The 14,137-nt window shown below is 45.4% G+C and overlaps 1 protein-coding gene across 2 annotated transcripts in view; it reads right to left on the bottom strand.

The window, feature by feature from the left end:
* Positions 1-13,759, bottom strand: part of PTCHD4 (patched domain containing 4) — a 115,821-nt gene extending 102,062 nt beyond the window's left edge. The window contains exon 1 of one of the 2 annotated variants that reach the window (XM_073335093.1): positions 13,334-13,759. In XM_073335093.1, the coding sequence (XP_073191194.1) occupies positions 13,334-13,759 (426 nt within the window). Of the gene's footprint in view, positions 1-13,159 lie in introns of both variants that reach the window. The other variant, XM_073335091.1, reaches the window with a different exon arrangement.
* Positions 13,760-14,137: the final 378 nt, after the last annotated feature.

The raw sequence follows: 14,137 nt of genomic DNA on the forward strand, positions 1-14,137 counted from the left end.
CAGCACCTTTTGTCTCAAAGGGACTACAGAGTGCTTTACAACCATTAATTCATACAGAAACTATATGCTGGGATCACACAGCACAACAGGAAATGCAGCCACCTTTTTTGGAGGGAAAACAATAATAATATGCAACTGATAGCATGGTCCAGAGGCCAGGTTGTTCGAGTCTGAGGCACGAGTCTCAGGTTCCATTCTTGGCTCTAGTATGTGGAGCGGGGCAAGACCCTTCACTTCTCTGCACTCTTGTTTCCCCTTTTATCTGTCTTGTCTATTTATACTGTTAAGTTGTTCAGGGCAGGGATGGACTCTTACACTGTGTTTGCACAGCTCCTAGCTGTGCAAACACCTCTAGGCAGCCCTGTAATTAGAGCTGGGCAGAGGATAGAAATTCTGTTTGCTGAAAGATTTTGAAATTTGGCTTCATTTCGAATCAGAGCATTTCAAAATTCTCCACAAGGGAAAATGCTGGAAAACAACATACATTTCTGATCCATCAACATGTTTCAGTTTAGACTTTTTTATTAGGGCTGTCGATTAATCACAGTTTTGATCGTACTGTTAAACAATACAATACCAATTGAAATGTATTCAATATTTTGGACCGTTTCTTTTCCATTTTCATATATATTGTATTCTGTGTTGTAACTGAAATCAAAGTGTATATTATTTTTGCTTACAAATATTTGCACTGTAAAAATGATAAACAAAAGAAATAGCTTTCAGAGTAGCAGCCGTGTTAGTCTGTATCCGTAAAAAGAAAAGGAGGACTTGTGGCACCTTAGAATCATAGACTATCAGGGTTGGAAAGGACCTCAAGAGGTCATCTAGTCCAACCCCCTGCTCAAAGCAGGACCAATCCCCAATTTTTGCCCCAGATCCCTAAATGGCCCCCTCAAGGATTGAGCTCACAACCCTGGGTTTAGCAGACCAATGCTCAAACCACTGAGCTATCCCTCCCCTTAGCAACTAACAAATTTATTTGAGCATAAGCCTTCGTGAGCTACAGCTCACTTCATTGGACGCATACAGTGGAAAAATACAGTGGGGAGATTTTATATACACAGAGAACATGAAACAATGAGTGTTACCATACAGACTGTAATGAGAGTGATCAGGAAAGGTGAGCTATTGCCAGCAGGAGAGCGGGGGTTAGGGGGGCAGGGAACCTTTTGTAGTGATAATCAAGGTGGGCCATTTCCAGCACTTTATAAGAATAGTGGGAGGGAAAATAAACAAGGGGAAATAGTTTTACTTTGTGTAATGACACATCCACTCCCAGTCTTTATTCAAGCCTAAGTTAATTGAATCCAGTTTGCAAATTAGTTCCAATTCAGCAGTCTCTCCTTGGAGTCTGTTTCTGAAGTTTTTGTTGAAGAATTGCCACTTTAAGGTCTGTAATCGAGTGACCAAAGAGATGCCCCATCATCTCAGGTATTGGCACCCTGACAGCAGGATTGTCTGGCTATGTAGACTCCCTCCTCAGGCCCTACGCTACCAGCACTCCCAGCTATCTTCGAGATGCCACTGACTTTCTGAGGAAACTACAATCCATCGGAGATCTTCCTGAAAACACCATCCTAGCCACTATGGATGTAGAAGCCCTCTACACCACTATGGCTGTAGAAGCCCTCTAGAAGACAAAGATGGACTACAAGCTGCCAGGAACAGTATCCCCAATAATGTCACTGCAAACATGGTGGCTGAACTTTGTGACTTTGTCCTCACCCATAACTATTTCACATTTGGGGACAATGTATACCTTCAAATCAGCGGCACTGCTATGGGTACCCACATGGCCCCACAGTCAATTTTTCCACTGTATGCATCCAATGAAGTGAGCTGTAGCTCACGAAAGCTTATGCTCTAATAAATTTGTTAGTCTCTAAGGTGCCACAAGTACTCCTTTTCTTTTTAAAAGAAATAGTATTTTTCAATCCACCTCATACAAGTACTGTCGTGCAATCTCTTTGTCCTGAAAGTGCAACTTACAAATGTAGATTTTTTTGTTACATGACTGCATTCTAAAACAAAACAATGTAAAACTTCAGAGCCTACAAGTCTACTCAGTCCTTCTTCTTGTTCAGCCAGTCGCTAAGACAAACAAGTTTGTTTACATTTAAGGGAGATAATGCTGCCCTCCTCTTATTTACAATGTCACCAGAAAGTGAGAACAGGCATTTTCATGGCACTTTTATAGCCAGCATTGCAAAGTATTTACTTGCCAGATATGCTAAACATTCCTATGCCCCTTCATGCTTTGGCCACCATTCCAGAGGACATGCTTCCATGCTGATGACTCTCATTAAAAAAAAGTGTTAATTAAATTTCAGACTGAATGCCTTGGGGGAGAATTGTATGTCCCCTGCTCTGTTTTACCTGCATTCTGGTATATATTTCCTGTTATAGCAGTCTCGGATGATGACTCAGCACATTGTTCATTTTAAGAACACTTTCACTGAAGATTTGACAAAATGCAAAGGAGGTACCAATGTGAGATTTCTAAAGATAGCTACAGCACTCGACCCAAGGTTTAAAAATCTTAAGTGCCTTCCAAAATCTGAGAGGGATGAGGTGTGGAGCAGGCTTTCTGAAGTCTTAAAAGAGCAACACTCTAATGCAGAAACTACAGAACCTGAACCACCAAAAAAGAAAATCAACCTTCTGCTGGTGGCATCTGACTCAGATAATGAAAAGGAACATGCAGCGGGCTGCACTGCTTTGGATTGTTATCAAGCAGAATCCGTCATCAGCATGGACGCATATCTTCTGGAATGGTGGTTGAAGCATGAAGGGACATGTGAATCTTTAGCGCATCTGGCAGGTAAACAACTTGCGATGCCGGCTACAACAGTGCCATGAGAACACCTGTTCTCACTTTCATGTGACCTTGTAAACAAGAAGCGGGTAGCATTGTCTCCTGAAAATGTAAACAAACTTGTTTGTCTGAGCATTTAGCTGAACAAGAAGTAGGACTGAGTGAACTTGCAGGCTCTAAAATTTTACATTGTTTTATTTTTGAATGCAAGTTTTTTTGTACATAATTCTACATTTGTAAGTTCAACTTTCATGATAAAGAGATTGCGCTACAGTACTCATATTAGGTGAATTGAAAAATACTACTTCTTCTGGTTTTTTTTACAGTGCAGATACTTGTAATCAAACATAAATATTAAGTGAGCACTGTACACTTTGTATTCTGTGTTGTAATTGAAATAAATATATTTCAAAATGTAGAAAACATCCAAAAATATTTAAATAAATGATACTCTATTATTGTTTAACAGTGCGATTAATCACGATTAATTTTTTTAATTGCGCAGTTAATCATGATTGATTTTTTAATTGCTTGACAGCGATAATTTTTATACTACATTATCAGATATAATATGAAACTACATTTCAAAAATCTAAATGAGACATCATTGGAAATTAAACAATGACAATGTTTCTTTCATAAAATGTTCAAATGGGATGTTTTGACATTGTCAAAACTTTTCTGAGGTAGAAGGGGTGGTTCTGCTAAAACAAAATGTGGGCATAAATTGACATGATTTGACGAAGAGTTTCAAGTTCAGCAGAACTGAATTTTCTGACAGAAAATGTTTTTGCCCAAGTGTTTCTGACCAGCTCTATCAGTAATATAAATATAGCATGGTCCAGTCTTCAATGTTCCAGCCAATGCCCTTCCCAATCACAGCCTCCCACATACCAGCCATTACTAATGCTCTCTAGCTTTACACCCTGCACACTAGATATCTTTATATTGCTTTGGGGGAGGCTTACCCTTTTGTACCCATCTCATTCACAGGCATTTTCTGGTTCTCATTTGTATTTGTGCAGCATTACGGAGAACTTGGGCTGGCTGCATTTGTTAATCTCCGCTACGAGTACAAAGACATTTTTCTTTGTAATTCACGCAACTGCATAGCCTCAGTGTGAGTGGAGCTGCAAGCTAACCCCCTTGAGCCACTCCTGAGCTGGTTCCTCAACAGGGCGTGCTCTCTGAGGTCCCATTTTGGGATGAGATGTAAAATTGATGTCCTGATGCCTCAGTATCATTAAAGACCTCGAAGCACTTTTCATGAGGCACCTAGTCCTGTTCCCCAATGTCCTAATCCGATATTAACTTGAGGGTCATTCAGGCCTAGTAGACATTGGCCTGCATTGGGACCACTTCAGAGACACCTCACCTCAGGAACATGTCAAAAAGAAATTCTGCAAGCTAGAGTTCCTTAGGGCTCAGGCACAGTGCTTTCCCTGCTCCCTCCTCAGCATGCTGAATTCCACCCCCACATGCCTGCCCAGATGCTTCTTCCTTGTCCATGATCCTCATGGTGTGAGCCTTGCACACCAGAGTGCAATAAGAAGGAGAACACAGGGGACTTCAATAGTGTCTAGCTGCTAGGCAGAGATATAAGGGGAGCAGGAACTTCTTAGTCATAGAATTTAAGGCTAGAAGGGACCAGTAGATCATCTACTCTGACCTCCTGTATATCACAGACCACCAATACCATCCTCCCAGGAAGTGACCCGTCCATTTGTACTCTCCCTGTCTACATAAGCTCCTCCTTTCATTTCTGTTACACATGGCACTTTCACTTCATGTCCGAAGCTGTTGTGTAGCTTTTTGCTATCTGTTGTTTAAAACAAGAGCTGCTTTTCAGCCCTGAAGGTGCAACCTTTCTGAAGTGCACAGAGTGACTCTCGCTGTTCGCTCAATTGGTGTGCACGGGGGTTTGGGATTCATTGGGATAAAAGGTGCTGTGTACAAACGCAAGACCATGGTCTGAAATGAGCTTTTTCCTCCTCTAAGAAAAACAGATGTTGGGCTCATTCTCTTCCACTTCTGCAACTGTAATGGTGCAGTGCCTCTCTCTTACTACATGGTAAGACAGGTTTCAGAGTAGCAGCCGTGTTAGTCTGTATTCGCAAAAAGAAAAGGAGGACTTGTGGCACCTTAGAGACTAACCAATTCGCAAAAAGAAAAGGAGTACTTGTGGCACCGGTTAGTCTCTAAGGTGCCACAAGAACTCCTTTTCTAGATGGTAAGACTAATGCATCTTTTGTTCTTAGCACAGTACTTTTTAAATGCCCGGCACACATCATAGAGCGAGACAGGTGGGTGAGGGCATATCTTTTATTGGCCCAACTCAAAGCGGAACCAGATCCTACCAGAACAACAGATGCAAAACCTGCAGCCATATCTCCACAGCTGTAATGATCAACGTCCCCGGGAGCTCCCCGTCGACAATGAGTGGGGGTAGGTCTCCCACTGACAGAGCACTGTGCACACTACCCCTTATGCCAGCAAAATGTATGTCGCTCAGGGGTGTGTTTTTTCACACCCTTGAGTGATGTAAGTTTTGCCAACATAAGTGACAGTGTCAACATGGCCTGACTTAGCTCCCCAGACTTGAAAGAGAGCTCTGTGTAAGCTGAACTGCTTGTCTCTCTCACCAACAGAAGTTGGGCCAATAAAAGGTATCACCTCACCCACTTTATCGCTCTAATATCCTGGGAGCAACATGGCTACCACAACACTGCCTACGGCCCATGGCTTATCAACTATTTCTTAATTAAGCAAGATGCGCATGATCTCACACGCACACACAGAATAATCAGAAACAGAAGACTATTTATATGAGTATTCTTTTTTTTTTCCTAGCTCCCTTCCCCCAGCTGCCCCTTATCCCCTCAGCGTACACACCATACATCCAAGTATCAGCTAACGTCCATTTTCCACGCTCGCGGTCAACTCTTCTTATCCTTGGTCTGAGCTGCTAAAGCACCTTTCCTCTGGCTGGCAGGTTCAGACACATGGCCTCCACTAAGACTCATGGTTAGTGTTTTCTATAGATTTACCAGCAAGGTGTTTTTTGGAATCAGTTCTCAGTCCCACCACCGGAGAGCAAATCCATCAACTCCGCAGTGTGTCCCACCTCCACCGGCATAGAAAAGGGAATCCTGGAGCTTTCACTCTTCTGCATGGCAACACCATGCACTCCGCTCCTGGATGATTAACCCAGACACCACTAGGCAGGACTTTGAAATGGATTTGAAATACTGGTATATACCACACCCATGCTTACACAGTAACACATCTGCCTTCCTTTCAGCCTGACAATGGTTTTACCTTGCCAATAGCTTACCAGAGCACATACTTTTTATGCTTAAAGGCAGGGTAAGGAGAACTATAACCCTATAAGTATAAGCAGAGTTACTCTCATACTTATAGAGTGTACAAGTCACTAGGCTAATGCTTGCATTACCAATGCCCAATGTGAAACAGCTCTTTGCAGAATCCTGAGCAGGATCAAACCAAGCACTTAAATCTGGTGTTTACTAAACATTACAGACAAGAGTCTACTGTCTATGGAGGAGCAGTGGGACCAGGGATCTAGTCATGTGCACACAGCTTTCCATTTCTAGTCACTGGCTCAAATCCAGCCCAGTCCGGGTTGTTGTTCCTTTTTTGTAACCTGTGGCACTCATTATTATAGCATATTATTATGAATAATAATACCTGGCTCTTATATGGTACTTTTCATCAGTAGCTCTCAAAGCAGGTCACTATCATTATCCCTATTTTACAGATAGGGAAAGTGAGACACTGAACAGTGAAGTGACTTTCCCAAGGTCACTCAGCAGGCTAGTGGATGAGCTAGGATGAGAACTGAGGTCTCCTGAATCCCAATCTAGTACTTTATCCACTAGGCCACACTCCCTCCCCATTACAGACCCTCCCTGCCACAAAGAGATTACTGGCTAAAGAGATAATACAATAGATGGAAAGGGAAACTGAGGCCTAAAGAGGTGAAGTAACTTGCCCAAGGTCACATAATAAGTCAGTGGCAGAGATGGGACTTGAACACGTCTCCAAGGCCAGTGGCCAAACCACTAGAGCACACAGCCTTGCACTGCCCGGTGCTATATTATTTGTCAGATACCAGTAAGACCTTTGAGACAAGGTCCTTTTTTCCTACATACCTGCAAAGCACATATTGTATTTAAAAAACAATAATAAGGTGAACTATTGTCATAATATATTTGGCATCAGTTAGCATCCTGGTTGCCAGACACAGAAAGACCAAGGACTGAGTCAACATGAAGACTAAAATGGTCCCAAAAGTTTGTCCTTCCAGAACAGGGCTAACATATTCCAGCAGGTCTTGCATTGCCACAACCCATGCTATCAATAAACAGAGAATTTTAGTCTTCACAGCTGTCACTCTAGCAACTAATTTGAACTTTAAAAGGAAAGAAATGAGTCATAAATACACGGAGCAGGTGAAATACGGCCATGGTATGACAACAATGAAATTCACTCCAGAGATGTGATGGAAACAACATGTTTGTAACAAAACAGTTCTGTCTGGAAAAAGCTCTGGTTAAAAGAAAACGCTGGAAACTACGCTCCACTCTGTGTGTTTCTCTCTAGTACAACAGTGCTACTTTATTTTGTACAGCTCCTTTCGTACACTACTAAGCAGTGACAATTAATGCAATCAAGACACGGGAACGCTCATTATCCAGTACACAGAGTTATGAGCAAGAAAAGCACTTGCTAAAGCACTTAGAGTGTGAGTATCAAAATGCCACATCCTCCCTCGCACTGAATTTGATAAAAATACTAAAATTATGGGCCTAATTCTTGGGTCCATTTCAGTGGCTTAACCAGTTTCTTCAGGATTCCCTATGCATAAAGGGGAACCCTGGGTGGTGCACTACCAGTGTAGGGTCTCTATGGCATCCCTCCTCCTGGCCCCTGGCATAGGTGGCCTCCCTGAGAGAAAGGGGGTATGTCTGGAGCATCCCTTTACCCCAAAAATGGAACAGCCCCTTGGAGTCTCATTTAGAGCAGCCCCGGGATTGCCGGAGCACAATTGTTACCTTTGATCCAGGTTACATTTCTCCATGTTGGATCTCAGTCAGCATTGCGTATCTGGTCTCTCTCTCTTCTAGGGCATGAAGCTGGACTAACCTACCCAAGAAAAAGGCCCGGCCTAATCTATGATCCTGTGATGTCTTGAAACAGGTAGGGAATTTCATAAATTAGGGGTTTGTTACAGGAGTTGGTGGGTGAGATTCCATGGCCTGCGTTGTGCAGGAGGTCAGACTAGACAATCATAATGGTCCCTTCTGACCTTAAAGTCTATGATTCTATGATTCATCTTTGTATCTGTTTTGTTGCACAGACTGACCCCTATCCTATCCTCCCCGGCTTCCCCCCAGAAATGCTTATTACCTGAATCCAGCAGTAAGGCTGCTTGACCATTTGGCACTATTGCACTCCAGGATTTGTAACTGCCGTAGCATCTACCAACAGGGGCAGAATTAACCTGCTACAGACACCACCACTGCCAAACTGAGCTGCCCTCACATGCCAGCAGGTTCTAACATTGTGGGAAGTGTGGACATTCTCAGCCTCTTTGATCAAATACCGGAGGGGTTAAAGTTAGTGCTGCAAACATGCCGAAAGGCAGGTTGAAGAGCAGGTGTGGGTTTTTTTTAAGTTTTCCCAATCTCTAGAGTCTAAGGAGAACTTAAGTGAAGTTACTTGCTGTTGCCAGCAAACGGTCCACCTCCCACTTTCATGCCCTTCCTCGAAACACCTTGATCCAAAAGGATGAGATTAAAACTGTCCCCTGCCTCTGTCCTTCCTCTTCTGAGCCCAGGATCCCCTCCCAACTCAGATTTTGTTGTGATGATTTGATTTATACAGCAGCTGCCACGAGCCTCAAAGCATTCGAAGGTGTGGGGCTCAGCTGAGCCTGAGGGTACCAGGCACACTATGCAGCTGCACTGCCCCAGGGGAACTGTTGGGGGAGGGACAGTGCCTTGGGGAAGCCCAATGCTTGGAGCTCCCAGGCAACCAGGAGAAGCCTGCAAGTTGTACCATTCCTTAGGATGGAGCAACGTGTTCAGCTCTTTTTGCCTGGGGCCATGCTCTCCTCTCCACCCCTTCGCAGTGGCTTGGGCCCCCGGAATCACAGGAAGTCCTTGGGAAACAGCAGGCAAGGGAGATTCCTGGTACACAGTTGGAGCTGAGCTCTTTTCACAGGATGGCGATTAGCGGTGCCTCGGGAGCTGCTGAGTGCTGAGCATGTGGAAATCTGGCTCCACAGCAGGACCCGTAGCATTTTGAAACCATTTAGGGTTATGAAGTGAGCACTGTCTTGAGCAATGGAGGAGATAGGGATGTTGAACACAATCTCCCATACAACACTCCACTTAACTGAGTTTACAGTTATCAGAATGGCTGCTTTATGGGGAACTAATCTAGCCTAGTGTTCAGAAATGACTAATACATAACTGAGGGCAGGGTTGCCAAAAATCTGTTTAATGAGGAACCATTTGACCAGTGCCAAGTAGTTAAATGATGTTTAATCTGGTGTTAAATAGGTAAGAAATTCTAAGACAGAGTCTTTTGATAGAGAAATTGGAAAACAAAGATACAAAGAAAACAACGAAGTAACATTCCATGCTTGTATTTCTATCCAGTTTAATATTTTATTTCATTTTAAATATTCTCATTTTTAATTGCTCCTTCTCCTAATTGGGAAAGGAAGTTAATTGGGACAATGGAAGCTTACTGTGGGAGTCAGGGGATCCAGGTTGGATTTCCTGCTCTGCCACAGAGTTCCTGTGTGAGCTTGGGCAACTCACTTATACCCAGATCCTCAAAGGGATGTAGGCACCCAAGTCCCACTGGGACCTGGGCCTTAGTCTCTCAGTGACTCCGTTCTCCCTTTGTAAAATGGGGATGATAGCACTGCCCTATCTGCCAGAAGTGTTGTGAAGAGAATAAATATGGTAAAGAATGTGAAGCCCTCAAATACTACAGTAGGGGTGTGGACACGTAAAAACGACTTCATGCAAGTGACTGAATAGGAAAATCCCAGCTCTTTGGTTGTACCTCCCAGGCTGCCTGGTGCTGCTTCTTAACAATTTTACCCAGCTGCTTCCAGAACAGACAGACCATACCACTGAGACTGTTCACTGAAATGGAGCAAAATCCCGCTCAAATTATTCACACAAAACGACCACTGAAGCCCATGGATTTGGCAAGAGTTGACTCATTGTCAACCCTTAACTCAGACTGAAAAAGCAAGGCCCGCTGGTGGCTGGACTCATCAGTAGAAAGGGATGGAAATTTGTGCTGTTCACAAGGGTCTGTTTGACAGAGATTACAGGGACCACCGACAAAACCAAACCCTGCTTGCATCTGAGGAAGATCATCATTCAAGTTCTCAGGCAAACTCGGGCTGGCACACACCTATTGGCCGCAACAGAATAAAGACACTGGGGACATCTTTCCAGTTCACAGACAAGTGGTATAATTTTTACAAGCATTCTGGCCAATCTGAGGAGTGATCACAGAGCCCTACCTGTAATCACTGCCCAGGGAAAAGTCCATTGGCACAAACAGGCTAAAACCTAATGTCCTTTCTCCGGTTGGCTTCAGCTTCGTTGGCTGCTCTGGAGGTTTACAGGAGTAGGAGGCTGGGCTGTGAGTACAACAGGGGAGCAGGATCCAGTTTGGTGTGGGGGGTTTAGCTCTCCATTGTTCAGTATTCGGTAAACTGGGTCACATCACAGCCTGCTTACTTCACTGTTTCATTGAAAAGCAAAAAAAAAAATAGAAACCCCCCCAGCCCTCTGACAATGTGCTAGATAATCATGTTGGGACCAGGCTCCTCGGGCGTTGTTCTCCCATGCTGAACATCCAGGCAGTGATCTAGCTAAGTGGACAAGTATACAAAGTGTTTGTTTGTAAACACACACTGACCACTCAAGAGCTATCCTCACAGGGCTAGATTGTCCCAGCCCTTCCTCCTATGTGCCCGGGAGTCTGAGGAAGCAAAGGCACTGCTGGTCCCAAATCAGCCTTGCTCAGATTGTGACTCTGGGGCAGCAGTGGCTACTCAGTCCATACTCTCCCACTGCAAGCCAGTGAGTAGGGAGGGTGGAAAGGAGGCAGAGGGAGTAGCAGCTGGCTTTTCTCCCATCTTACCAGCAGGCCAAAGTAACTGGGCAGCCAGTCGTAGAGTCAGTTGCTCCATGAAAGGGGGTGAAGTGCCTACTATAGAACAAGGTGGCAGAGGAGGAATTATGGCTCTGAGTCCACCAGCTCCCTAGTTTGCTCCTGGGATGGCACAGCGATGCAGCACCCATCACTCAGGGCAGGCTGGCAGTTACAACCCAGCCCTTGATGAGAAAGAGAACCAGCACCGACAAACTGCACTTCTGAGGGATCATGAACTTTGCCCACGAAGGATTGTTTAAAGCTGTCTCAGAAACACTAGGAACACTCTTCTTCCACAGTAGTTAGCCCAGTGGGTTTTTTCAGCGTTTCATTAATACAAATAACAAGCAATTACAATAATTAATTCACTTTATTCTAATACAATCAGTCAGGGATTCTGGTTTCTCACAGCCAAGTACTGACGAGTGAATAGAAAGCTCCTGCCCCCTGCCCTGTCCAAGTTTAAAGCTAGAGACTAAGGAGCATAAATTCCTTCTCCTGAGAAATGCTGAGCACCTGGCAACTTCCTTGGAGTTAAAGATGCTTGGCAGGTAGGGAGCGTCTCTCAGGGTCAGGCCTTTCGGCTCTGCGAAAGTCCTTACCAGTGTTTAGAATTCATTCATTACATGTATTTGGCTCAGTCACTAGCAGATGGCAATTTTTATTTTTTTCCTTATTTATTTTTAGAGCAGGAACTCTGGACATCTTCTGGGAAAGAGAGACAGCAGATCACCCTGACCTCCTTTTGCCAAGCTCAGTTAGATATCCCTAGGGTTCTCTCAGAGCAGCGCTTACACAAATAAGGACATTTTTTCAACTTCACACAACCCTAATTCAACTCCAGCGACCACCTCTCTCCTGTTACGAAACGGTTTTTTGACACAGGAGACAGTGTTGAACCAAATTCTTAGATAGTTTTTACTGAAACAAAACACCCAATAAGGTACTCTCTTTCAGACTGTAAACTCTTTGGGGCAAGGACTGGTCTTACCTTGGTGTCTTGTATAGTTATCAATAATTAAGAAATAAAAAGTAAGGGCAGAGTAATAACTTCAGGGTCTGGCCAGTAGTTACAAAAATCTCTACCATCCTCCACACCCCAGGATGCGTGTCTTCCAACGAAAGGCAGAAACAAAAATCCACTAGAAGCCTCAACGTCTTAGAAGAAAGACTGTAAGACATTTTTTTCCCTTTGTGGGATTACACCTGACCCATGAGTAACTATGCGCTAGGTAATTCTGTGACACTTGACGAGGTAACTCCTGCAGATAATGCAATGCCTCCTGGAGGAGTCACATTGGCAGTAATCCCTGAAACTTCTCTCACCAGCCTCCTGAAGACCTTACGTCTTATTTGCTCTGAGCAGACAAGTTCTACTAATCAACAACCAGCCTAGAAAACCCACCAGAGGTGAAAACACTATGTAGGGGGAGGTAGCGTTAAAATGGGCAGGTGTTTTGGGCTGAGTGTATATTACTTCCATTGGCGAGACTGAAACTTAGTTAGCCTTTTGCCTTGTTTTGCCTTTGCTGGAAACCTCTTGTTGATGGGATCCGTCCAGTACTCCAGCCCAGCAGTCAGTGGCAGTGCTAATTATTTTCACACTGGGAGAAAATGTCCACCCCCTCCTATGCATGCAGGTAAAGAAGAAAAAGAAAAGCCAGGGCACCTGGAATCAATACAGTACAAATCCTCTGCTGTTCCTACCACACCTTCAGAGTCAGTGAGAGACAAGAGCTTACTATGTATTTGAGGAAACCCTTCTCTGGCCATGTTAAAGGTGGATGATTCTGGCATGCCAGCTGGGGACTGTAGATAGGGAATCAAGATACATTTGCACCCCAGCTCTCAATGATCAATCCCCACAAACTGTGATCGATCTCCCATCCCCACACACACCCCATCCCCTGCTCTGATGGATTAACCCTTAAAGATACTAGGGCAGTGTCTCACGCTGGTTCCTTCCTTGAATGCTTCTCATCATTAGTTCCCCTCAACCCACAGCCTCCCCGCCCCTGAAAGGAAATGCATCCCTTTTAATGCTTCATATTTTGGTTCCCTGGTTGCTGTTTAGGACAAGAAATGAACTGCTGCCTCTTTAATTGGCAAAAGCATGCAGCAAGAGCATACCTTTAATTTAGTGTTGGGATAGCTCACTTGCACCCTGGCTGTTGTCTTATTGGAGAGGGCAGCCTGCCTCAGATCCTCTAGCACTGAAATAATATCATCCAGCACGCATTTCTTATCCTGATTGCTCAACACACACAGATGGGGAAAAGTATAATTATAGCCTTTGTAGTTCACCTTCATTTCCAGCACGGCTCGGTGGATCTGCAGGATCACATCAGCCTGATGCAAAATATTGCCTCCTGGTTTGGAGAGGAGGATCACCCTGCCATACCTCCCCGGGGTGTGCAAGTCCGAATAGAGCTGGCTTTTGGACTGCTCCAGGGGGAAAAGGCTACTGGCTAAGCTCCGCTCGATCTTGGCCAGGCTGTGGCTGGGGGCTACCAGCGTCTCCAGGTCCCTTTCCGCCTGGAAGCGGTTGAGCAGGCTGAAGCCGAAGATGATGGTCAGGACTGCGGGCAGGGTGAGGAAAAACACCGGGTGCCTGCTCACGAACAAGCCCAGCTTGTAGCAAAACGACTGAAGCCCTCTGTGGATCACCTGCCGCAGCATCCTCCACCACATCCAGCTTGCAGATGCTCCCGGGCGCCTTCGAAAGCACATGTGACATGTGTGGCTCCTTGCCCCCCCTTCCCGCCCGGTTCCCCCTTCCTCCCCCTCCCGCCCCCCACTCCCACTACTCCTTTGCAGGACTGCAGCAAGGCAGCCCGCGATCGATCCGTGGGGCGCGCGCGCGCGCGCGCGCGCGTGGAGGGGCGCGGGGGGGGGGGGTGGCAGGGTGGCGCCCGGGTTATTTCCCCCCTCTCGCTCCCCCAGCTAAGCAGCATCGCCCCCCTTCCCGGCCCCCTTCTCGCCACGGAGGCTCTGGCATTGTGCTGGGGTCGGCGCTGGCTCTGCAGTACCGGAGCGCTCCCCTCCACCCCGAGGGAGAGCCTCGCTCGCCATGTGCCCCGGCGGTGGAACTGGGGGGGGGGGGGTGGC

The sequence above is a fragment of the Lepidochelys kempii genome, chromosome 3 (genome assembly GCF_965140285.1).
Source record: "Lepidochelys kempii isolate rLepKem1 chromosome 3, rLepKem1.hap1, whole genome shotgun sequence".
Taxonomy (NCBI): Eukaryota; Metazoa; Chordata; order Testudines; family Cheloniidae; genus Lepidochelys; species Lepidochelys kempii.